This window comes from Dermacentor silvarum, chromosome 1 (assembly GCF_013339745.2).
Source record: "Dermacentor silvarum isolate Dsil-2018 chromosome 1, BIME_Dsil_1.4, whole genome shotgun sequence".
Lineage (NCBI taxonomy): Eukaryota > Metazoa > Arthropoda > Arachnida > Ixodida > Ixodidae > Dermacentor > Dermacentor silvarum.
This window is the reverse complement of record NC_051154.1, coordinates 107,131,227-107,157,814: the sequence shown is the minus strand read 5'-3', so window position 1 is coordinate 107,157,814 and position 26,588 is coordinate 107,131,227. Positions and strand designations below refer to the sequence as shown.

Here is a 26,588-nt window from a genome sequence, read left to right as displayed (position 1 = left end):
GCTATTGCAAAAATGTTTTATATTAACTTGTTCAGTGTAGTGTTCACAAAGAGCAGTTTCGACTGTGATGACCACTATTTGGTGCTAAGGAAGTGCAGATATTGAAGTGACCCTGCAACGCTTTCTTTGAAAGGTGTGGTATATGTCTAGCATTCTACAGTACCTTCTCACATATCCTTTCAGCGCGATGTCGCATATGCCTTGTGTTAAAGGAGTTACATAATGGCAATGAAATTCCTGTTGCTGCCGCACCTCTGTAGCCTTCCTTTCCTTTTCATCCTTGCTCTTGCACTCAAAGCTATGCACCATGCTTTCACGAAACAATGTCTACAACGTTGTTTCCACATCATTGCATCAAGCTTTTTCGTATTGTCATAATCTCTAGATCATGTTGTGCAACTTCTCGTTCCACTGTCCATCTTTGAGGCTGCAGTACTGGTGCAGTGGTATTGTTCTCTGCCACCAGATGGCACTACCACCCCATCAGGGAACATACCGAACTTTCAAGCAAGAAATTGCCAAAGAAAATATCTACGATAATTCTAGGGGAAGCTCTTTGTTGTTTGAAGCCAGGACGGGAGTATTGCGGACTAAGATGTACCGAGTCAAGTACCAAGGTATAGACATGTTGTGCTGTGCGTGTGGAGAAGAGGAAACGGCTGAACACCTCATACTTTTCTGTAAAGGGCTTAACCCTACAGTGCAAAGCAACGGGGCTGATTTTTTCAAAGCATTGGGGTTTAGGGACAGTGAAGGCAAAATAGACTTTAAGCGGGTAGAAATAACCAAACAGAGGTTATCTGATTGGTGGATAAAATCAAGGCAGGGGTGAAATTTCACCCACCACAAAGTACAAAATATGTTAATAGTCATGGCTAGGTGGCGTATGCCACCGCCCGGTTTAAAGGGTTCAGCCCCATCCATTCATCCATCCATCCATGATAAGGTTTTGTAAGGCCGAACCACGTACGCTTGCTGATGTGCACAAGCTCGCGTCCGTACGCCCATGCGCGTAGAAATGGTGTGGTACAGTTTGTACATGACGAAGCACTGCGCAATCCCGGCAGTTGGCTCCTCTCTGATATGCTGTGCTCGGGCTGCCTAATGTTGGCATGCCTGGCTACGCAGCTACAGCGGGGTACAATCAACTCTTAGTGGGGCAGATTTATCTCATGCGAGAAAGTGCTTTTTCTTTCCTTTTTGCGCTTATCTAACAGCTCCAAAAATTGAACAATTTTGTTCATAAAAATTGAAGCATCTTGAAATGCTCAATAACGATGTACGAAATGGCATCTGCCAAGGCATCTCTGAGTGAGCCCAGTGAGCTTGCGCTGCTGCATCTCTCTTGTCAATGCAAACTGCCATTCCTCGTGAGGTACTGCAAGTGCAAGGCGTGTGGACGCGACTTTGCGCGCATTGACAAGTGTACGTGTGACCTGGCCTTTACGCTATTCCACAGGCACAGCTTATTTGTGACACTTGAAGAAAGGTGCTCAATAGCCATTGTGTTTGATTGTGTAGAAAAGTAAAAAAGTGGTGAAGCTTTTAATAATATTAAAGATAATGCAGGCAGTCTTTTCAGTGATGTTGCAGGTCCCCAGCTGCATGTATGGTATTATATTTATAATACTGCCTAGCAACTGTGCAAGTTTACCATGTTCAAAAGGTGTTGCAGGCATCCTTTAAAGGTGTTCCTAGGAGCATAGAAAAGACATCTGTGATGTGTTGTGAGACTGGGAATTGAGCAATGAGCTTTTTGCTTTTGTGCATGGTAGCTTGAGCTATGTTCTTAGCTTTGCAGGGACATACATTTGTTAGATGCAGCAGTGGAGCATTTATTTGCTTGTATGACATAAGTGGCCACTCATCCCGCTGTTAGTGATTATGAAGCTGCATGCTGAATGAAAGTTTTTAGGCATTTCCTTTCCCAGAGGTTACTGGAGGGGAAAAAAATGGATTTGTTTTTTGGCATGGTTCGTAGAGGTAATGCCATTGCTATTAGGTGCACAACGCATACGCATGAATATGATAGACAAGCAAGTGCAGGGCTGACTTACATCTTGATTTTTCTCCTCTTGTGCTTGTGCTTTTTGTGCTCTTATTGTTCATTACATGTCGGTAACTAACTAGACGAAATAAGTTTGTTACAGAAATCTTGAGCATTGCTAGTCTAACATTTACAGCTGAAAGTTGTGCTAGTTCGTTCTGCATTATGTGCATTATAAGAATTTCAGCCAGCGTCTTTCTGTCCACTTGCTTCCTTCCTTGGTGTTTTATTTCGCTGGAAATTCTCATAATGCACCTAGTCAATACTACCATAACAATGGTACTAAACTCAAATTCAAGTGGTTTCCTGTCCTTGTAAAAGCACTGTATGCGAAACTTCAACACATACAGTCACTTGTCATGATTAGGATTTAGTGTATTCAGTATCATTGAACACACAGAGGGGGATGTCCATATTTTCACATACCTTGTTTTGACTAAATGTAGTATTATACCTAGGGTTTTGCATTTTTGGTGTTTCTTTTGGGGCAAAATTGGAGGTGTTTTCTTGGAGTTTATTTTTAGGCAAGATTGAGTTTATCAGTTTATTTTTTCTGTTGTAATTCAATGTGTTTTTTTTTTTCTATTCATCTTTTACTTTTCACCCATGCACCAGAGGCAGCCTTTATTGCGAAAAAAAAAAAAGAAAGAGGTTTGGGTGGCAGTATATATGTGCAGAGAAAGGTTTTTTTTAAAATAATTTATATTCGGCATTTACTATAGCAGGAGGATTTATTGTCATTACGGTTCATTGTAATATATACATGCATATTTTACAGTGTCATTGAGGCGTGCTCTTTGCAATTTACGTAACGAGACATTGGCAACACTCTTTCAACGTTTGCACTAGATACAAGAAAGGCCAGTAAATCCAGCCAACACAGTACATGAAAGGATGGGCCAGTCTAGGGAATGCATGCTCGAGAAAACTAGAGGCTCAACAATTTGTTAACAGCATGCAGCTGATATTCTGAGAACTCTCTTGGCATCAAGACAGGGCCATGCCCTAATAGCAAAACAGCAGAAAACAACTGCTTATATGTGTCGAACACTGTTAGAAGTTCCACCTCCATGTTTAGGTTAACCGTCTGAGTGCAGTGCCATATTTCTTGTTGGTGTAGTGCAATTCCTGCAGGATATTTTGCTGCACGACATGGCTCGACATTTCTGCAACAGCAGCATAGTACTCTCGAAAGCTCACCTATACTTTCATTGATTGTGTGTGGCATTCTTACTCAGGTGGCAGTTATATTTTCTCATTTTAGATGCATGTTTTCTACAAGTTCGGTAACTGGTAATACGTTCAAGGCCGGACTCTGGCAGGCGCATGCTGGGTTGAACCTTATTCCTTTGGAAAATGTGTATTCAGGAAAAAAACCAACTGAAGAGTCCACAAGCACAGCAGTCTCGCATGTGGCCCCTTGACGACGATGTAAAATAGTGCAGGTGTCTGCGGCCATGCCATGAAAACTTCTGTATGATAAATAAAAAATAACTGTTACAATGCTACTGCGCTAAAATTCTACTGGGCTGATATGCAGATACAATTTACTGGAAAAAGCAAGTAATGCATTTACAAATGCAAGTTACTGGATCCAGTAACTAGTTACCAGTCCCTTACTTGTAGCTCTTTACTGCTCAGGACTGGTCCTAGGCATCTCTGATGCAGCACTTGAAAGCAAGCGCGATCCTATCATTGGGGCAGTGAGTGACATGCACAGGACAACCGAGGGGGAGAGCACCTAAGGGGTAAGCAGGATAATCTCTGTAGAGGGCGGCCGTGGCATCCTTGATTACTAGTCATCTACTTATTATACTGCTATGAGCCAGTCCTTAAAGGGCCCCTAAACAACTCAGCTCGAAAATTTGTTATGTAGTGGCAGCTGCGTACCAGTATATACAATGTACATACAGCGACAAGAATTTTACAAATGATGCAGTAATAGAAAAATTACAGATTTTTTATGGGCAACTATGAGGCCTTTGTGGTTTCTCGCTCGCCTTCGCTGCCCTCCTCATGGGAACTGTCTTTTACCAACTTCGTGCAGCGCAGTAAGCACTGTGGGTAGCATCAAGAAGGGCTTCTCCATTATCGGTCATCCCTTCTCGGTTGACCAATCAATACATTTTACCTTGGTGACGTCACGCGCATGGCCTTGCTGACATGATAACATGTAAAGAAAGGACCGGAAAAGCGCAAAGAGGATGGAATTGTTTTTTTAATTTGTGGCTTCCCAGCGATGTGTAGCGCTGCATGTTGGCCCAAGATGATCATCATGGGATTTGGTACGCAATACAAATGTTTATTTAAAATGGTTGTCAAAATGTCAATGGTGGATTAGGGGCCCTTTAAAGTGATGGTTTTCCATCTATAGCACCTTCAGGTTTCTGTGCCGGCTTTGCAATCTGCAGTAGCTGAAAGCATATCAGATTACATCAACCCCTCATCTACATTGCCAATTTTTTTGTAGAAGGCCGAGTCGTTCTTCCACTGCAGTCAGATCGCAAAATACAGAAAGTTCTCATGCTCATGACTTGGCAGATGCAATTCTTCCTGAAGAAACTTATCTGTTACCTAAACAATGCACTTGCGAGTCAATTAAACTGTTTTGCAGTGTATAAGGTAAACTGTCACCAGGAGATTGTGCATATTGCTTGCAAATGAATTCTACCTTTCGATCTTCATGTTCGGTTTAAACAGTACAGAGCCCACAGAATTACATTTTCCATGAAAGTCAGCAGTTTCACACTTCTCGGAAACCATAAATGATGCTGTTGTGCCACATTTTCACGTAATTCCATGCGTGCCAAACCAGCCACACTGCTGAGTCGACAGCCACGCCGACACTCATCTGCGCTGTGCACATAGCACACTGTGCCTTGGATGAAGGTTGCGTGCTAGCCATAATGCTAACAGCGTAGAGCCTGGCATGCAGTACATAGGAGAAGGGCACTCCAGTACATCCTTTACTCAGGCCATGATAAAGTGCTGCACATGCACAGTCAATGGGTTTTTCCATGTTCTGGGACCCATAGAGTTTCCAACAAAAATGAGGAAACATAATGCTAGTGTCTATTGGAGCAGAAAGCATGTTCAGCCAGCATACATAGTACATGGATTTGCCCGAACTTTCTCCTTCAGGCTTGAAATGTCTTTTGTTACCTTGCAAATTTACCGTATTTGACGAAATATTGCATCATAAGTGCAACAACTTGCAATGATTATACATGTGTGCACAGTTTTATTCCCTTCACGCGTTATGAAAGATATGATTGGAAGTAAAGGTCAAATAAAAGCAGATAAAGCCTAATGAATAAAGTCACAGTAACATCTGAAGCCGCAAGTGAGAATATTAAACAAATCCATGCGCCATCATTCCCATGTTAGTGGAACGGTTGCAGTGTGAGAGTTCCCTCTAGCAATTTTAGTAGGAAAGTCTGTGCTGTGACCAAATTTTATAATGACATGTTTAGTTTTTCATTCATTTTGCCCCTCGTCATGGCTCAAACGAAGCCCTGTCGCCATTGTCAGCGGGATTGGGCACTCAGTGCGACTAATGATTATAAGAAATGAAATGAGTCCTTACAAAATGTGACCTCTGAGCCAATATTTTTTAACATTCTGTCTCGTATTTCATTCTTTTTTTTCTTATGCGGTGCGCCGAGCGGCTGATTTCAGTGATAACGGCAGTGCGGTGGCATGTGAGTCATGTTCGAGGCCATGATGAAGGGCAGAAAGAATAGAAAACTTAATAGAACATTGGAAAATACAGCCCCCTGCGCATGTTCTCAGTGATTGCACACTTATCAGATAAGCAATTTTTCCACTCGTGCAGTAATGAGCGCTGTACAAAATCGGAAGCTCGCAGCGATCCAACAGCACACTCGCAAAATGCTTTATGACCTGTCACACCGATACTTATACCCACACAATGACAGCAAAGATTGATTAATGCTGACAAGTCATACCTACAGAAAGCATCTCACTGACGAAGATATGGCAGAAACTTGGTCTTCGGCAATGCACTGTGAGTTCTTGCATTGGCTTACTTAGTGGTTCCTAATAGCACTCAGGCTGACCTCTCCACCTTTCTGTCATTAAAAATTATCTATCTCTCTCTCTAATAGCACCTCCCACTTTATAACAAAGTAATGGATATAACAAAACTTTCGCTCCCACTTCACTTTTATTATAGCGAGGTTTTAACTATAACGCTTGGCAGAATTGGAGCCTAGCATCCAATTGATAAAGTTTAAGAGAATGCATCACTAGGAAGTTTGTTTTTCTGAAAGGAACTGCTGAAATAGTTTGTGTTCCCTGTCTCTTCACTTCTTGTGTGCTGCGTGCATGCAGAAGTCATGCAGGATGGTGGGTACAGCAAGCAGTTTTGTTTTCACATAATGGGAAGTGGGTGATGTATGTATGCGACACCACTGGGCGTAGGATCTAAACTTGATGACTAAAACAATATAGCCAATTTCTTTGCCAACCAACCCACTGACACTGAAATAACCAGGAGACATGCTTAGTCATCAAAAATGCTCTTATGTAGATTAAGAAGTGCATGTTGCACCCTCGCTACTCTGTGAATGAGGCTGGGCCCTCACCATTCTGGAGTTGAGGCATGCACGTTTTGCCGACAAGTTGCAAGTAGTGTATAATTTGTGTGCATTAAGGAGAAAATGAGAGTAATGGATTTATTCTCTACCACAATGCTTGTAAATAAATATTTTCATTGTCCATTTCATAATTTCACATACAGAAATTATGTACAATGAAAGCTGGTGCCATGTAATCTACATGAACAGTCTTTTACTATTATGTGGAATTTGTTGTGTTTGCATTTAAAGTTGGGATTTTGGTTCTAAGGAAGGGTGCACATAAGTAGCATCTTCTTTGCAACTTCTACAGCTGGAATTCAATGTAGTTGTGCTTACTTGTGCAGGCATATTATTGAGTGACTGTGTGAATGCGAAATTATTGCTGCTTTCATCAAATGACTCCCACTTTTTAAAATATGATTGCATAGAGCTCCTGCATGGTGTTTTTTGCGCCAACCTGCTTGATTTGCACTTCTTGAATACCAGGCCTGAGATGCATGCAAATTATGAAGCTTGGCATGCTGAGAAATGAAAATTATTTGTTTGTGTCATAAATTTCGGTGTTATAGAATCAGAATTAGGCTTGAAGCACTGTTGCAGACGTTTGTCGCAAAAGACAGCAGTGTTAACCGAAATAACCATGCAATGAAATGGAGACATATAGCTCCTTAATTTTCTATGGGGCACTGTAGGTGTGCTTCTGCTTTATTTTTCCTTTGGTGGTGCTGACATTGATAAAGTTCTGAGGGATTTGTGCGTGTTGCATTTGTTGTGTTTGCAGTTGGTTCCCAATTTGGTGCGGATTCTGAAGAACCTTATCATGGCTGGCTATTCTCCTGAGCATGATGTCTGTGGCGTCAGTGACCCCTTTCTTCAGGTATGTTTCGCCACATGAAATGTGGCAGCAAAGAAAGAAGTAACATACTGTCAGCTACAGCCTGTAGTTTTGCACCTATTATTGCTATAATGTGTTCCTCATGGTAGTTAGCAAGCTTGACTGTTGACATGTGAGCTGTAAAATGTGAACTTGCCAAATAGATAATAGAAACAGGAAACCTCTGGCTCCACAGTTTTTTTTTGGTCAGTTGACAGCTCTTGTGCTGCTAAGCACGAGGTGGCGGGATCAAATCCCGGCCACGGCGGCGGTATTTCGATGGAGGTGAAATGTGAAAACACCCATGTACTTTGATTTAGGTGCACATTAAAGAACCCCAGGTGGTCCAAATTATTCCGGAGAACCCCAGGCGGTCCAAATTATTACGGTGTGCCTCATAATCAGATTGTGGTTTTGGCACTTAGAAACCCATAATTTTAATTTTTTAGTTGACAGCTCATGTTTTGCTGAGGAGATGCAAGTGGAATGACATCATCATTTAGTTACAGTGGTAATTGTGATAGCACACTTGTGTAATTAACTGACATTTAAAAGGCCCATCACCCTGCCCAATTTAATTTTTCTGCACCTTCCAGACTGAGTTTCTCCACAAGAATACATTTTTTGAGGGTAAGCATAGCAAAGATACAGGAAAATCAGAATTAGGCATTGTCATAAAGAGACAAGCTATTTTTCAGTTTAAGGAGAATTCATTCCCACGGCCTTGACCAGCATTCATAACCAACCTTTTTCCCCTTTGGGTCTTCCCTGCCAGCGGGGGGAAAGCTCTTTCACCATGGGAATGAGCTCCACTATGGAAGGCAGGAATTAGGGGCAGCATGCAACTTCTGACTCACAATATGCATGGAGCTCTACCATGGCAGAAGAGTGAATTTTCTTGTCACTGCTTTTTCAAAAACAGACTATCACAGTGGTGGCAAGCCACACTGCACTGTAAGTACATGGAGGAAGTGGGCATGCACGTGCCTCAATAGGAGAAGCTAGGGCGGCAAATAACCTTTGTTTTTGCAACTGAAGAACACATTTTTGTTGTGCTTTGGGTCCTTTAACCAAGTAGCACCTTTTGGTCTGTGACATGCAGAATGCATCTGCGATGTTGAGGTAACGAGGACATCAGCTGTTCTGCGAAAAAGCTTGCATGAGGTTTAGTTCGAAATGGATCCTGCTCTTACGGCATTCACTGTTGCAATATTTTGCACACCATGACCATGTTCTCTACACACCAGGATTCTTTGTTTGCAATTTCCAGACCTGGTGAGGTGCCTTTTAACCTCTTACAGTTTTAATGTCTTGCTGAAGGAAAATAATTTAAATTGTACATAAAACTATTTATGCTATGAAATTTGCAGGTTTGTCAGGAAAAAAGGATGATCTGCATTCAGGGCAAAGTACCTTTTTATCCTTGCCTTGTCTCATTTTGGCTTAAAGCACCATGTCGAGAGGAAATTCTGGAGGGTCGCCACCCCCCCCACCCCCCTCTCCTCCCCTTGCCCCCCCTTGAGCGAGAGCTGTGCTGGTGCAGTAAAGGGGCCAATTTTTCTTTTCTTTAGAGGCTTTGAAATTCTAATGCAGGTGAAGATTTTGCGACTGCTACGACTGCTGGGCCACAATGACCCTGAGGCAAGCGAAGCCATGAATGACATCTTGGCCCAAGTTGCTACTAACACTGAGACCAGCAAGAATGTGGGCAATGCAATCCTGTATGAGTCTGTTCTCTCTATAATGGACATCAAATCGGAGAGTGGACTCAGAGTATGTATTTCATCTGTCACTGTCTCAAGATAATGTTAACTGGATGAGGGTACTGTTGCCTCTTCAATATATTTTTGTTTCTTTATCATTGTTCAATAAATAAAAATAAATGGTGTATTAGTGCAGTGAACAGCATTAAGCAGTGTTTTAAGGCCTTGGTTTGTTTTCAAGCTATGAACATCAACTTTTTTAATAGATGCTGTTGATGATGTTCCAGCATTTCATCTTAACTATTAGGAAACGCTTACTCTGACATGGCAATTACTAAGCTTAAGTTCTTTGGTAAACAAAAGACCTGAAATTCTCAATAAGAAAAACGCCACAGATGTTAAATGTACCAGAAATTTAAGGTCAGATTTTACTGATTGTACCTTTGGTTCCAAAAAAGCTTTTCAGTCCCTACTTTGCTGACATATTCTGGAGGTTTTGGAAACCTTATTAGCATCAGTCTGGGTTCCAAATATTAATTTGGTGCGTATTTACATTGATCAGTAAACAAAAGCAAACGAAAAATGTCACATGCAGCTTTTGATAAAGTAAGTCGAAACTAAATTCACACAACCGGAAATTTTGGTTTGGGCCAATTGGTGCATCATTAAAGAAAAAAACAGTGCGCATTAACCGTCATGGCTGATTGAAATATGAACGAGCTAGGGCCAGCTCGAGTGCGTTTTTTTTTTTTTTTTTCACCAGTATGTGCAATATTATCATGATTATGGTTTCTATGCCTATTAGGGGGCTTATCCCATCTTTGGCAACCGTATAAGTAGCTGTGTGAAATCACGCTCTCGAGTTAATACTTGCGAAAGGTGTTCTACTTTGTAATTTCTTGTTTTGGTTTCATTTGTTCATGACTACCTGATGTGCACTGTTTCTCACTTTAACAATAGGAATGTGCACACATTTACAAGTTTGTACTCAGCTTTCGTGTGTATGTGCAATTTGTATGTATGTCCAATTCGATGTAAGCTGCGCATTTGGCATGGGTGAACAGGAGTTGCAGCTGTTTGATGTAAAACATAATTTCTGTTATTGAAGTTCTTTATATACTGTATGCCAAAAAATGTCACTTTTGTAAGCTGTAACATGTTAATCATGTGTCGTTACCATAAAGAATGGCACTTACATTTGTAAAATCTAATTGGTCCAAATAATCTTTCATGCACAAGTGGGAAGGGAAGTAGGGAGCTTATCTAGTTGTAATCGGGAGGTGCCAGTGCCGTTGAACTGATCCCCATTTTGTTGCCAAAGTGTTGATTTTTTTATCTGCTGTCAGCTAAGTTTTTTTGAAGGATTTGTGAAGAGTATCAGTGAATTACAAATTTAATTTTGTCACTTCTGATGATAGATTGATGGTACAGAGTCATTTAAATTCAACTTAAGATTTTTGTTTGAGCAGTGTGGATCTGTAATGGATGCTGTAAAAAGGCAATTGCATGAGACAATGCTGAAAAGCTTTTTAAATACTTCATATCCTGTGTGGCTTGCTATCTCCAGCATTTTGGGGCATTTTTCAGCTGTTCCTTTTAATTCTATACTGCCTGTTAATTGAACCAGTTGTTGCTGACCTGTCAGGGTCAAATTAACGGAAGTTGACAGTATTTTTTCATGTTGGTTTCACTCTGGGTGCTGTTATTTTTGCACATTTTGATGTACTGGTGTTTCTGACATGATTACTTTCTATTGACAGGTTTTGGGGGTAAACATTCTGGGCAGGTTTCTCCTCAACACGGACAAGAACATTCGCTATGTGGCTCTCAACACACTTCTCCGGACAGTGCATGCTGACTACACAGCGGTTCAGAGGCACCGCAACACCATCCTAGACTGCCTTAAGGATCCTGATGTTTCAATTCGCAGGTGGGGCTACTACTTTGTACTACATGTCTGCTTTGTAAAGTACTCGTGTGCTTAAAGCTCTTGACAACCCTCACTGGAAATGTCACTGTCAAGGCCTTGAACGCTTAGAGCATTTAGTATTCCTGTGAAGTCGTCCAGTTTTTTTTTTTTTTTTTTGAGCACTTGGAGCTGTGATGTCATTTTGATTAAAGAAAAGGAAATGGTGAGCAGGCAAGACCATGGCTAATCATGGGACGACATCCAGAATGCTGCCACGCCATGCCTGGGTGGGATCCCACCTTCCTCTTTTTAATGACGCACGAAAGAGAAGAACAAGGTCAGTTTAGGCAGGTACAGAACGCAGTGTAATACAGTCAAACACTGTTATAACGAAATTACATCCCACATAAATGTACCTTCATTATATCCAATGTTTGTTGTAAGCATAGCTTCGATACATGCTGGTATTGGTGAGAAATATGTAAGATTTACTTTATTATTATCCCATAATTTGTTATATATGTGTTTGTGATATCCAGATTCAACTGCATTACAGTGGAATCTCGTTAATACGATCTTCACGGGAACCGAAAAATTAAGCGTATCATCCGAAAATCTTATCATCCAATGTATTATCCAACCAAATCGTATTGCAGTAGAACCCCGCTGGTATGTTCCTGGGTGCTGCGTTTTCCCGGCTGTTACGTCATTTTCGGCCGGTCCCGGGACAGTTCCTGCATCATACGTTGCGAACTGCCACCCTGCGCCGGCCCAAGCGGCCATTTTGACTTATGTCGCTTGGCTTGGTTGCTTGACGATGGCATTGGCCGCCCAAAGTGCCAGGGGCGACACTTATGATGTATTTTCGGTTTCCACCAGCAAAAGTATGGCCTTTGAGATTCGTATTTGCTATCTAAAGATGTTATCTATGACGCGTTGTGGCCCTAAAATTGGTTTTGGCTTGTATATGTTTCGTATAAAGTCAAGTACGATAACGCTGTCGCCGCATGCCATATGCTGTATGTGCGAGTGAAAGCGTGCGAGGGGAGCCGACGACCGCGTCTAAATCTCGCGCACGAAAGAAAGAAAAGCATGGAGGAAGCGCGCCTTCTTCCGTTGCGCTCGAGGCACCGGCGAGGGAGCGAGCGGGGAGGCTTAGCGGCCAGCATTCTGCTCTGGCATCAACTGCATACTGCACGGCGGCGCACGGTCGCGCGGAACGTATCTTGAAAGCGATCTGCGTTGGGGGCAGAGTCTACGCAGTGTAGGTGTGTCGGCGGCTCGTAGCTTTGTGCGTGCTATGTGTTCTCGGCACTCAGTTTGCGTTGAAGAGATGGACAACAGCACGAAGGTCACTTCGCTCGCTTCTGCAGCGGCGCTTAAATTCCTCACGCCAGCGTTTGACAGCACGTGTCCGCGCTCATCGAGTGTGATGTGTTCATGTTTGCCTGTGGGTGCTGACACCATGCTTGTTAATATAGTTAACAAGTGAATGTCTACAAGTTTATACGGACGATAAAACTACTATTCTTCTGTCTACTAGTTTGCTATCTCAATCGATACTTCGGCTGTTGGGGGAAATTACGACTTTTTATACACACGTAAGAATTAAAATAATATTGTGTGCAGTTCAACACTACTCCCATTTCTCAATTTTTCCTGTTTTCCGGCTCTCGCGTTTTTTTTGTTTTTTTGTTACGGTCCTGTGAAAAACGTATCACAGGGTTCTACTATATTGGGAAAAGAAAAAAAAAATGTATCATCCCGAAAAACGTATTACACAGAATCGTATCAACGAGGTTCCACTGTAATATTCTTTTGCCATACTATTGACTAATCTCAAGTAGATGCTTTCAAACTCCATGATGTTGCAAACTAGTACAGGAATTTCGAGGTGGTGTTGCCAGCCATCTGCTGTTTTTACAGCCTCTCTGCCTTCTTGAGCTACTGCTCTTACTGAGGCACCACTTTGTTATTCAAGGTTTGCCGAGTCTGCCAGTCTGTCCCAACTTTTCTGTTTAGTGTCCCTTTATGGGTGGGCTTCCCCCATATGCAGTATTGTTGAGGGTCTCGTGAGAGATTTTGAGCAGGCAAGCAACGTGCAATGGACACTTTGAGACAAAAAATGCCACATGCAGCCTTCGATACAGTAAGTTGAAACAATAAACGAAATTTACACAGCAGTAAAATTTCATTTGGGCCAATTTTTGCATCATTAAAAAAAAAAAAACAGCACAAATCTACCTGATGTCCACTGTTTCTTACTTTAACAAAGGCAATGTTCACACATTTACAAGTTTGTACCCAGTTTTTGTGTGTATGTGTCATTTCTACATTCAATGCCCAATTCGATGTAAGCAACTCATTTGGCATGGGTGAACAGGAGTTGCAGCTGCTTGATATTGTTTAAGGGGAGAGGCGGGTCAAAAAACGGCGATTTTCATTAAAGAAACAGGTTTTGTGTTTTTAGTTGTTTCAGCAACATTGATCTCTCCTATTTCACATATGATGAAATCAGAGCCAGAAATGATCGGGAAAAGTATAATAAACTCGGTTAAAGCACTCGAGGTGGCAAGAAAATGCACAGATATGACACATTGTCAAGCGTGCGATGCTTCAAACCGCGGTGTCGCACGCCATTGGGCTCATGCAAGGTGGTAGGCCTAAGCTTTTTCTCTCCAAGGTTAGCTTTGCCGCATTACATTCTCCCCGGGAAGTAATAATAATAATTAACAGAAGTAAACAGCTTTTATAACTTTCAATCGCATTTTTCTCAACTTCATATTTTGGGCAAAACAAGGCGTTTGTGCACAACATTTTATGTACTTATTGTGTTCCAATCAAGACCATATTTGATGGGCGTAATTTTTAGGATATGTAGAATGCACTTATCTAGAATTTAATGCAATCACTTTATTTTTTTAAGGATGAAAATTTTTAATGTACTCGGGCACCAGCCACTGAATATGAAGCACCAGATACGAAATTTTCCTAAAAGGTTGCCTGTAAAGGGAATCACATTATCTTGTTTATTAGCACTCAATGGAGTGTTAGGGATAGGAAAAATAATTTTGCACTGCTCTATCACGCTAACTGCTATGTCCAGCAGCTGCACAAACATGCACTGCTTCTCACTTATGCATGGCACTTAGGACATGAAACCATCGAGATATCCTAAAACTAAAAGTAGATTTCGAATGAAGAGATCAAGCTCTACAAGTGGTAGAATTTTCATTCACCCAGCATCATTATTTAAAAAGAAATATTTCTGAGGAGCGTCTCCCCTTAACATAATTTCTCTTATTGAAGTTCTTTATTACTGTATGCAAAAAATGTCACTTGTCATTTGATGCACAACTATGTGGCCACTGTTATTTCTCACTCACCTTCGCTACTGTCCTGTATGCAACAAAATGTTAGTCCTATCGTGCTGTTGTGATTGTGGTTGATTCAGTGTTTCATGATTATGTGGGCAGTGATCCTGCCAAGTTTTTGTAAGGGCAAAACAAGCTTTGTCTTCTTGACCTGAGCTTGGACAGTTCTAAATTGTACTCTTCGTCTGACTCTGTCTGTACGAAATTTGAAATTTGACATTTACCAAGTGCATGAGGTATTATCAATGTCAAATGTAATGCAAACAGCGGAGAGCATGGCCTAACCATAACTGAAGGTATACAGTGCAGTCCACCTATAACGATATCGAGAAAAACTGAGAAATCCGATCGTTATAACCGATCATCGCTATATCTGGACTGCCGAAAAAAAAATGCCGAATATACCTTTGCAGTCCCGAAACCGAAACTGCCACTTGCGATAAAAAAAATCGACGGTGTAGAAAGTAGGCGGTGAAAAACAAAACTTTTATTTATACCTCTAAATAGCGTCTCAATCGTTAGGCACGCTGAAAGAGAAATCTGCAATTGCTTTCGCGAAAGTTTCGGATTCACAACCACCGTGTGCATCGCATCCATCTGCTGCGTGAACACTGGCGGCTAAAATTTAACGTGCATGAATTCAATGAGTGACTCGATCGACGAACCTCGGGGTCGGTGTCAGACGGGTCATTGTCAATCTCGTCATCACTGCTGCTGCTGTCGTCGCCTCTGTCGCAGAACGCCGCCGTCTGTCACGACAATGATCGCCCCGTTAGAGTTGTCTTCGCAGAACAAGGCAGCACTATTTGCACTCAGAAGCTCCTCCATCGAAGTACCACCTATTTCATCGTCAGTAGCGACGTGCTCCCAGAGTTCGGACAACACCTTGTTGGTTTCGCCCATGGGGTTTTTGTCGTGGTGCACGAAGCCCGCCTTTTCCATTGATCGGCATGGATACTGCTTCTAGCCTTCATGATCGTGGTGCTCCCGGTTTTCATAATCGTCGATATCATCTACTGCGCGAGCTCGTACTTCGAGTCTTGCAAAATTTGCAGCTTCGTGTCGAGAGACGCAGCTTTGCGTTTTGTCGGTGCACCTCCCGCTGCTTCCGCGGTGCATTTCCGCGCTCGCTGAGAGAGGGAGATTGTAAAGGGAGCGTAGTCCGCGCAGGCGCCGCTTGCTTAACGCTTTCTCCCCCCTCTTGTAAAATCAGTTTCGTCTCAAGGGGCGCACCTGCCGCTGCTTCCGTTGAGAGAGAGAGTGCGGCAGGGAGCGTAGGCGCCCCTCGCCAGAGGAGGCGTTGCCTTCACTTAACGCCTTTCTTCTGCCCTCTCCTCGCGCGACCATCTTGTGCACGCTGGCAGCTGGCGCCATCTTGTGCACGCTGCACCAACTTGCGATGCTCTCCGTGGCTTTCGCAATCAGCGCGCGGCAATGGCGGTAGATACGAACTCGCGTAGGCAAACTCGGTTAAGGGCAACGTAGGAATGCAATTTTCACGATTATTCTGCATGAAAAACACCACCCCAAAGCAAAATTTCAATCTTTATATCCAATATGCGGTGAATTACATATCGTTATATATGTTTTTTTTTCTCATAGCCCTAATGCATAAGTTGATACTCTTAGCTCGGCTCATTGTTATAACCGATATATCGTTATATGTGGTATTGTTATACAGTTAAACCTGCTTATAACGAACCTCCATATAACGAATTCCTGGATATAACAAAGTTTTTCGATTCCCCGCCGTTACTCCATAGAAGCACATGTATTTGAGACCGCTACGTAACGAAGTGGTAGCGGGAGACCCCCTCGATAAAACGTATTTTCTACTCCAACCACCTAGAGATTTCGCCCAAAATTTTTTCATTTTTGCGCGAGCAGCAACCGGAAGCACATTCTCCGCCACGATGGAATGCGAAGCGAGCGCACGTGTGCGTGTGCGAGGCGGCCCTGCATCCCTCGACCCGGCGATCTTGCCGCCGCAGGTGTGACCTTTCCCCCTCCCTTCATTCAAATCTGATCCTGCCGCTTGCTGCAGCTGGCCTAGCCCGCCAAGCCGGCACTCTCTCCTTTTCCAGCTGATGTTGCCGACGCGCTGGTACACGCTGTGGCACATCAGACTCGATGAGCGCGGACACACGCTGTCAAACGCTGGCGGCGTGTGGAAGCACCGCTGGAGAAGCGAGCGAAGTGACCTTCGTGCTGTTGTCTATCGCTTCAACGCAAACTGAGCGCCGAGAACACACAGCACGCAGAAAGCTACGAGCCGCCGACGCACCTACACTGCTAGACTCTGCCCCAACGCAGATCGCGTTCAAGATACGGCCTGCGCGACCGCGCGCCGCCCCGCTATCTCTCCCCCCTCGCTGGTGCCTCGAGCGCAATGGAAGAAGGCGCGCTTCCTCCCTGCTTTTATTGCGCACGCGAGATTTAGACGCGGTCGTCGGCTCCCCTCGCACGTTTTCACTCGCACATACAGCATACGGCGCGCGGCGACTGCGTTATCGCCCTTGGACTTTAGGGTACGGCCACGGCTCCCCTCGCACGTTTTCACTCGCACATACAGCATACGGCGCGCGGCGACTGCGTTATCGCCCTTGGACTTTAGGGTACGGCCACATTAGGGTACATTATTTCTTTTATAGCTGTTTTCTGGGACTGATGAATAAAACCATCTTCAGTCTTAATTATTGACTAAATTTGGCTTTGATAACAGCTGCATGCTTGGATCAGATAATACATGTTTGTGTTGGGCAGTGGTTTTTCAATAGCAGCCTTTAATGAGTTAACATTGTGTGGCTGTTTCTTACAGTCACCCTCTCGGTGATGCTACCCATACATAGCAGCATAGGACGTTTATATTGGAAACTAGGACGCCATATTGACGTGGCCGCAGCAGTTAACAGCCAGCTGCTCTTGGGTTGTGCAGGCCTTGTGTGAGCAAAACATTTGATTACTTAGTAGTGGTGCCAAACTGCATTGTGGACAGAAAGCTTGACTGCTGAATCTGCCACTTGATGCTGCTCAGCGAGGGCCACAATTGGGTTTTGAGGGTTCTAACTCACCATGGCCTCCATCTACTGGAAAAACTCAACTGCCTGAATGGCATCTGACCACTGGCAGTACTTAATTCTTTGTCGCTGGTTATAATTGACCATGAACTCTTGTCTCAATCTGAAAACAAACGATTTTGTTAAATTCAAGAAAATGTCAATCACAATGTTGTAGTGGTCTGGGTCTAAGGTTATTAGGGCTGTGTACGGCTTTATCTCCTGTGTCAAACTGGAAGCTGATACTTCATGTACCGGAGCGTTCGAATAAAATTTAATTTTGTATTCATGCATAAACCGCGATAAGTGGTGGAAGGGAATTTTGCTTGAAGTAACCGTTTCGTTGGTTTATGTGTTTGAATACCGAGACTCCATTTAAATGTCTGCTGCCAGGACGGGACCCAAAATATTGTTTGAGTTATCCGTTATTTAAATTATGGGAGCTGTAGTCGTCTGGACTTCATTGAGGTGGCAGACACTAAAAAGCAGAACACGACAATCTTTTGCGCCCTCTGAAGTTGGTCCTCTGACAACTCTAAGGCAGTTTTTAAAAGACACTGCAGCAATTAATCCAGAGAAGAAGACGTGTAAAAAAAATTCACAGCATATCCACGGGGTGAATGATGATGAGAGGGCGAAGCTCCGGAGGGAATCATCGGATCTCCCGCTTAAGGGGACGCTAGCACAAACGCGTTAGAGACGTGCAGTACTCTCTAGTAAGGGGGAGCGGCCACAGCGTCTTACGCAGCCATTTACACATGCCGGAACGTGCACCGCGTTTGCCGACGCCATCACATGACTGCTGAGAAGTATACCCCCCGTATTCATAAACGCTCCTCGACTTGAACTTGACTTGCCACCGCCTTGGGCAGCGCGTTCGAAACGCGTTGAAGGTAAGGCGGAGAGGCCACAGCATCTTACACCAGCTTCTTACACGGGCCGTAACGCGCTAGCACAAACGCGTTAGAAACGCGCTAGAAACGCGGCCTTTCGTTAATGTTGGGTATTTATTGCCATCGTGGTGCGTGTGTCTATGTGCGCTTCGTGGCGTAGTGGGCTAACGCCGCGTGCTCGGAAGCGAGGGGTCCCTGGTTCGATTCCGCGCTACGGACACAACTTCGGAATTTTTTTTCTCATTTTTCTCAGACTGGTTACACACTACTACTACTACGACGGGGACGGAACGGGTGCCGCTATAAGGAGCTTCGCTCCTAAAATTGCGATTACCTACTTCATTGTGCTACTCCAGCTTTGGAACGTTCTGCTCTAAAACCTGTTTTTTCTGCCTCAGCCCAGGTGGAAAAAGCCACTTCGACTGATAAACAGTATGTTGCTTGTCAGTTTGGGCTGTTCCAAATTTGCTGCTGCTTGTGTGCTGTATCTAAAGGCAAACGGTCATTAATAATGTGCATATGTATATTTACAAACTTCAAAAAAGTTCACAGGTTGCTAGGTATGCTTATGTGACCTGTGATAATTTGTGGTGAAGATTATATCCTTCTGTAACTTCCAACTTTATTTATTAACACACTTTACCAACTTTTGAGGATTATATGTGCACAAGCTGTTATACATGAGTGATAAAAGAAATCATATTGTGGTTTTTCTGTGAAAATTCATTACCTACAATTTAGAAGTCATAAGTTGCTATTTTTGGTATTATCCTATAGGATTTGTGGTTTTGCCACCTTGAGCACCATAACGGATAATATTTTGTTTGTTGTCGCTGACATAGCTCCGCTTTCCAAGTACTGACGAAAAAGAGGTAAAGGGACCCTGAAACAATTTTGACGATTTTGTACAAACATACTGAGTTGTTGGGGTAGGTCCTTGTGATCATTAAATGATGCATTAAAGTGCTCCAAATAAAGGGTGTAATTTATTTTAAGGTTTTAAATTAAATGTGCATCGCTAACGATCGCTGCCGCTCTTCGAGTTTTCAGTCGCCTGTTACAATCTTCGTAGTTAGTGCAGTTGATGTCAGTTCTTCCTACTTCCATAATTCTAACTTTATGGTGAAAAAAATGTTTGTAATAGTTGGAATGTTGGTTCATTTGTTTGTATAACAAATTTACAGCAAAACGACTCCGTCCATCTGGCATTTTGCCAGATGGGCGTCGTCGCAATCGTGGTGGCGGAAGCGCAGTCGTGAGCGGTCTGCAGGGTGCAGCGACCTGGTGGTACAGAGCTCAACCAGACACATAGCTAATATAGCAGTAACCAAGTGTATTCTACTTTGCTGCTGGTGCAAATTTTTGACCACAGCTTAATCATGAACACGTCTTTTTAAATATTTGAAATGTTTTACACTTGGTTACAGCAATATTAGCTCTTTGTTTGGCTGATGAAGCTCCACGCCACCAGATCGGGTTGCGCCATGCAAGCCGCTCAGGCCATACAAGTTTATGCTAAAACCTCTTCATCATACTGGTAGTAGTATGAGGGGCTTTAGTTTACTCTTCCACCCGTCCGTCAAAACGCCCAGCTCACCTGCAGTTACCGGAATACCGGACACACTTGGTGCTGCGACAGAACGCTCGCAACGCATGTTGCTTGGATAGCTCTCAATGGGGATTGACGGCCAGGCAATTAGTGGAGATATTGGAGAGGCTTAGCGCTCTGGCTCCTAGATACTGGAAGTAACCAACATGACGTCATATGATGCAGAGCCAATGAAGGCGGAGCTTTGCCCCAGTAGCTCGGCTAATGAGTAGAGGAGGAAAAGTATGGCTAGGGAAGAGGGTAACCTGTAATCCGTAGCTCTCTTAATATGAGACGCTTCACCTAAATTGTGGCGCAAATGTTTTACTGTAGCTGTACTCTAGGCGTCTACAAAATTTGTCCGAACCATTTAAGGGCCCTTTAAAATGTGCCGCATACATCACTTCAGATTGAATCTTTGCTGCGAATGTGAATAGTATGTGCGAGTCTTGAGGGTTTGCATTCGGTGGCAGTAAGTCGTCATGTAATCAGTTCCCTTTCATTGTTTCTGACAACGTTTTTTATACCAGTCATGTTTTTTTAGTGGCTGGTTGGGTGCTTTCCAATCATGCTGGATATTAAATATATGATGTTCTCATACCTGATGTTCTTGTGGAGAGTTCACGCTTGGAATCCACATTCTTTTGACTTGACAAAACTCGCTGAAGAATTGAAGATTCTTACGTCTTTTCTGCTGTAGTACGCTTTTAAAGACGCTGAAGTTGCAAGAAATAGATGAAAATACATTTCCAGTGGACAGAATTAATTGGTCTGAAAGGGATATACTATTTCATTTTCCTTGCGGGCTAACTTGCAAATAGGTTTTGACTTAATGTCTTCCATGGCTCCATCTAGTGTAAAACAGTGTCACCTTCCAAGTGATTTTAGACAGAGTGCTTGAGTAATGCTCGTTTACAATTCGTGTGCTAAATATTTAATAATAAGACACTCCCAAGGTCTCCTCAATGGCACGGGAGTGGAGATGGTACTCTTTAAGCAACTCCTTGCTGGTGGACTTGCCGATGAGTATTGTAGAAACACAATGTCCATTTCATTAAAAGGCAGTGTTGACCTATACTTTGTTAGATGAAAGAGTTAAGATCAGGGCTTGTTTGGGAATTTAGGAGCAAGCAACGTAAGACTTTTGTTGTGTAAAGACAAAGTAATTCGAGTGTGGAACATTGCTTTTAGCACGGACTACTTGAAGTTTATTTTGCTTTTTTTTTTATGCAGACGTGCACTAGAGCTATGTTTTGCACTTATCAACACGCAAAATATTCGAGCCATGACGAAAGAGTTGCTGGTGTTTTTGGAGAAGGCTGACCCCGAGTTCAAAGCCCTCTGTTCCTCGAACCTTTTCATTGCTGCTGAAATGTAAGTTGTGATGTTCATCTTTTTATGGTCATTTGTCTTTTAGGCAAACACCTTTATTGTTTATTTATTTCATGTGCCTGTTTGGTAACAACTCCTGCTCTGGCAAGCCTACCTTTGTTGTGTATCCTTGTTTTTGGTTTATTTTCTGCAGTCTTTATGTGTATGATAGCAGCTTGACAGTACTTACTGCATAGGGATGTGCTTTCATGTGTCTTGAGAGGATGACAAATCTGCAAGAACAGCTAGTAAGCTTGTGGAAAGATTTGTCATATCAGAAATAAGAAAAAGCACCTTAGCTGACTTTCAAACTTGGGGCTTCTTGTTCTAAAAATTGGTGCTTCAGCTAACCAGTTGCTTTAGCCATGAGCACATTGATGAAGCTCCCACTAAAAAGAGCATTACCTCACAGTTGCAGTGCACACTGCAGTGCACAACACAGCAGTATACTTGCACCAAGGTGAAAGAATAGAGTATAGCCGTGGAAAGAAATAAACATTGACAAGAGGAAGAAGCAAAGGCTGGAGCTTTGCAAAGCAAGTTGTTCGTGTGATGCTGCAGATGCTTTCTGCAACAGATAAGTAGTGCACAGAGCACTGTGAACCTTACTGCACATAATACAGTATATTTCCTTCCACTAATTCAACTCCAGTTAATTCAATTTTTCAATTAATTTGATTTCAAATGAAAAATCCCAGCTGGCGCTCATACATTTTTTATGGGCCAAGACTTTTGTAATCTTGATTATGAAATTGGCCCTCACTGGATATTTCTAACTTTACTGGTCAGCACCCATGCCTAACTTGAAGAGTGACCTCAATGGTTGCAGCATCTGCCTTGGTGGCAATCTTTGGCTTGCCCTCGGCAGAGTTTTAAGCAAAAACATTAGCTCACAGTGAATATTTACTGTTGAAGCCAATTCTAATATCTCCATTTTTTCCAAGAAAATGGGTTTGAAAATTGCTCTCACGTTACAATTGGATAAGAAACAAAACTGTGTTTGCTTACTGGCAACAGCCTACTTGTCAGAGCAAGTGTCATTTCTTCCATCATTACAACATGGAGACAGAACAAATGTTCACGTGGGTTGACAACAATTACACAGTGCACCGCTTTCATTACGAAAACTTGTTTAAGTTGTTTTATCTGCAGAGCTAGCAGCAATGGAGCCACATCACATGTTTTTTCGGCCTGTCGGAGTCGTGTGTCACATGGCAATCTGGCGAATTCTAGGCATGGGGGATATGTTGTGGCCTGTAGCAGTTAAAGGGGCCCTGAACCACCCCTCTAGCTTGGTGAAGAAACACATTCCGCAGATAGCATATGCTGCTGTGAACATCTCAGCCAAATTTTGCAGTTGTGTGTGGCGCGTGGATCTCGCAAGCGGAGCGCGAAGTCGCCTTTCTCACAATCACTCTCTTTTCAACAGAAGCCTGCTCCTCACTCTTTTCTGGACGCTTTATTTCGTAATATAGCACATTCTTATACGTAGCTGCCATTGGCCAATTGCTGGCATTAATCAAGTAGTGTGCCTGGATCCATGCGCTTTTTTGTCCACCCTGCTTATGGTATCATAGCCATCCGGTCTCGCTAATTTCGACTACTTTTGAACTTTCAGCTAGCCTTTAACCACGCAAAATTTAAGGTCAGACCACATGTATGCTTGCCAGCGCGCGCTCACTTCTGGCCGCTCCTGGTTAGATGCCTTGGCAGACTTTGCTTTTTGATGGGCTATTGATAGTGCTTCAAAATGCGCAAGTTGGATTTGGCTAATATCCGTCAGTCAAGCTGGTGCACGACAAAGCTGGTCTGCACCATGTAGCATAGCCAGGCAGGAGCATATGAGCGCAAGTGTGCACTCTAGCCCTGTTGTGCACAAAGCAAACGCTGCAGTTTAATGTAGCTGCGGTCTGCTACATAGCATAGATGCCACAGCTGCCGTGGGGTGCTGCGATGAGTCCACTGGCTGAGTGCGTGCACTGTATCTCGTTGAAGACAAGCGTTAGGCGCGTCGTAGGTGCCAAAATAAGAAATAGTGGCATCTATGTGAACATCCAAAATCAAATCTGTACTGCGTGCCAGGATGATGTTCAATAGGCGGAGCATTGTGGGCACACCCCGCTCTGCCATAGCCTTCGCAGTGCAAATCATTGAAGGAGGAGTGGAAGCACCGGTGAACAGTATGTTTGATTGCCAATAACTCCGCTTCTGCAGAACACAATTAAGAACTTTTTGCAGCAAAGTATTTCTGAAATAGTCTAATTTAACTTTGAATGCATTTTTGACTTTGATAAAAAGTTGTTCAGGGCCCCATTAAGAGCTGTCTGATAGTGATGAGTTGAACGTTAGGAATAAACTTTGATTCTGTAAGGGTAAACTGCACGTTTAATCTCTATTGGCTGTTGGATTTAGCATACTACAGTAAAACCTCGTTAATTCTGATTTCACGGGACCGAAAGAAATGTCCGAATTAACCGAATATCGAATTATCGAGGGTATCCAGAAAACAATAAGCCAAATGCTTACTACGTCAACACACTTTTATTTAGTGAATGAATGAGCAAATCCTGTAGCTATTTTGCACAAAAGCAGAGTGGAAGCTGAAATTTTCGTCATCTCATGACTAATTGGCTCTCGCTGCTGCGATTGAGGCTTCGCGACTTGCTTCGCAGCACGGCCGCAGTGCATGCCTTCATTTGCGACATGCTTTGCAGTACCGCGCGCCATCCCGATTGTGTTTTCACCAGTGAGCTGATCGCCAACAGATTGTCTGTCCACCGCGATGTAGCCGAGGCTCTTCATCCTCGACAGCTTTGCACTTAGCAAAAGCGAAACAACCGCTGCGGAGAAAGCCGCGGCCGCTATCGACGCGATTATGAACAGTGACTTTACGGTGCCGAAGGCACATGGCCGACGCACGCACCGAGTTGGAACGAAACTACCGTTCGCTGCAACAGCTGCGGACGAAACCGCGGTCGCTATCGATGCGATCATGGATGCCGATTACGCAGTTTTTTAGGCACATGGCCGACGACACGCGTACACAGTCAAAACAAAACTACTGTTGGCCGCAACCGCTACGAAAGAAACCGCGGCCGCTATTGGCGTTATCATGGGATGGCAACTATGCTGTTATAAAAGCCTGCGGGCAATGCGGTGTTATGCGCGGCGGTAATGCAGGTATAAAGGCTTCAAGGGCACAAGTAGGCATGAAGCGTTGCGGCGTTGCTGTCATTCGCGTACGATTTCCACTACGACTATTGCGATGCGGATTCCGCCGCTTCGTTTTGGTTGGACGCTAATGCCGTTCTTGCTCTTTTGCGTCGCACATTTATGGTGCTTCTCACTCGCCGAGCTCCGAAATTTTCCCGAATAAACCGATGTGCGACCAAATACGTCTGAATTAACGAGAGTTTGATTACATTGAACAATGCATACGCCGGCCGGGACCAGAGGACATTAACGATGGCTGAATTAACAAGGTTTTACTGCACTAATTTCTTGTTAAAATTTGAATGCACATTGTTTTCTACTTTGAGCTCAAAAACTGGGTGTGGATTGGCTGTACTGCAACACGACAGCTTCTTGTAGCAGGAAGGATTACCAACATTTTGTTGGGTGTTGTTTGAGTCACTTGTGGTTATGTGAAATGCAGGTAAAAGCTGGCTATGCGGTATATCCTATTCAGAAGTAGCTTTAGGAAACCTGTTTAGGGCCACTTTAATTTATGTGTCTACTGTGCTCATAATTTTTGTTATTGCAAGTATAGTTTCTGGTGCCTTCTTTTACTGTGTGACATTATTGAAGACTCATTGTTGGAGCATTGTTTCATCTTTGCAAAAAATCTTTTGTCTGCTTCAAGGCACTTCTGTAAAGTATAATGGACGCTCTTCTTCAGTTTTAATTCATAAGTGCAGCCCTTAGTGTGAACCCGATATTGTTTTGTCCATTAATGGCTGAAGAGTTTGGGTTGGTTTGCTTAACTTCACCTTTTTTTTCCTTCACAACAGGTATGCACCTACAAAGCGGTGGCACATTGATACCATGATCAAAGTGTTAACAACAGTGAGTATTTGATTTTGCCTTGGCAACTGTTTACCTTAATCTTGGGTTGAAGGGACCCTGCAACACATTTTGAACATAAACCAGCTTAATTGCTTGAGAGTACTGTTCACGAACATTTGAGCCTAATATTATTCCTGTACTTGTAGCGGGAGCCTACATTCAAGACGCCTTCTTTTTCGGCCAGTTTTTTTAGATACCTCCCTCCCTCCTTCCCAACTATTCATGTATATTGCTACATACTTTTAAGCACAGTGGCTATCGGCCACATTTATTTAGGCATAAAGACCAAGGGCGCGATCTTGTACGCGTTCCAAAATGGAACGGAGGCAGTTCCGTTCCATCGAGCCGCACATGATTGGTCAATTTGAACGTCGCGGTTGAAATTGACCAATCGTGTGCGCCTCGATGGAACGGAACGCCTCCGTTCCATTTTGGAACGCGTACAAGATCGCGCCCCAAGCTGCTCCTTGGGCAGTACCAGAAACAGAAATCTCGCAACTGAATAGGCAGCGGTGCCATCTGGTGGTGAACAAACCACTGTGCGGATACTGCAGTCTCTGAAAGTGCGTGGCATGGCACAAAACCTTGCGGTCATACTGCTACATTTAGTGTCGAAACGTGTCAGTTCAGATACTTTGATAATTTATCTTGTTCGACCGTTCCTCGTGCCTACAATTGTGCAATTCGGGTGCATACCCACACTCTTTGCCGCGTCTGGCCAAATGCTCTTCTAGGCCTCACCTCACATTATAATCATACTCACACAAATGATCGTTGGCACAGTGTCCACTGTGGTCAAGGTATTAACTTCCGCACAAGAATGGGATCTGATACACACAATGCACCTGGGACATATGGCTGACCATTATGGGTGTGTGAATGTTCAAAAATTTCGAACATTATCAAATATTATGCTTTTAATATACCGTATTTACACGATTGTAAGTCGACTCGAATGTAGGTCGACCCCCCCAAAATTGCATGTCTCAAAAAAAAAAAAAAATGGGGGGGGGGGGGGAGAAAAACCACGCGAGTGCATTTCACACAAAGGAAATTTATTGATGGGGTTGCTAAGACTACTCATCGTCACTAGAGTTGACCTCACTG

The 26,588-nt window shown here is 43.4% G+C and overlaps 1 protein-coding gene across 1 annotated transcript in view; it reads left to right on the top strand.

Annotated features, from left to right (window-relative positions):
• Window positions 1–26,588, top strand: part of LOC119453723 (AP-1 complex subunit gamma-1-like) — a 112,483-nt gene that overhangs the window by 62,509 nt on the left and 23,386 nt on the right. The window contains exons 7-11 of the mRNA XM_049666668.1: window positions 7,430–7,525; window positions 9,116–9,295; window positions 10,986–11,155; window positions 21,279–21,419; window positions 25,427–25,481. Coding sequence (XP_049522625.1) covers window positions 7,430–7,525; window positions 9,116–9,295; window positions 10,986–11,155; window positions 21,279–21,419; window positions 25,427–25,481 — 642 coding nt within the window. The remainder of the gene's footprint in view (window positions 1–7,429; window positions 7,526–9,115; window positions 9,296–10,985; window positions 11,156–21,278; window positions 21,420–25,426; window positions 25,482–26,588) is intronic.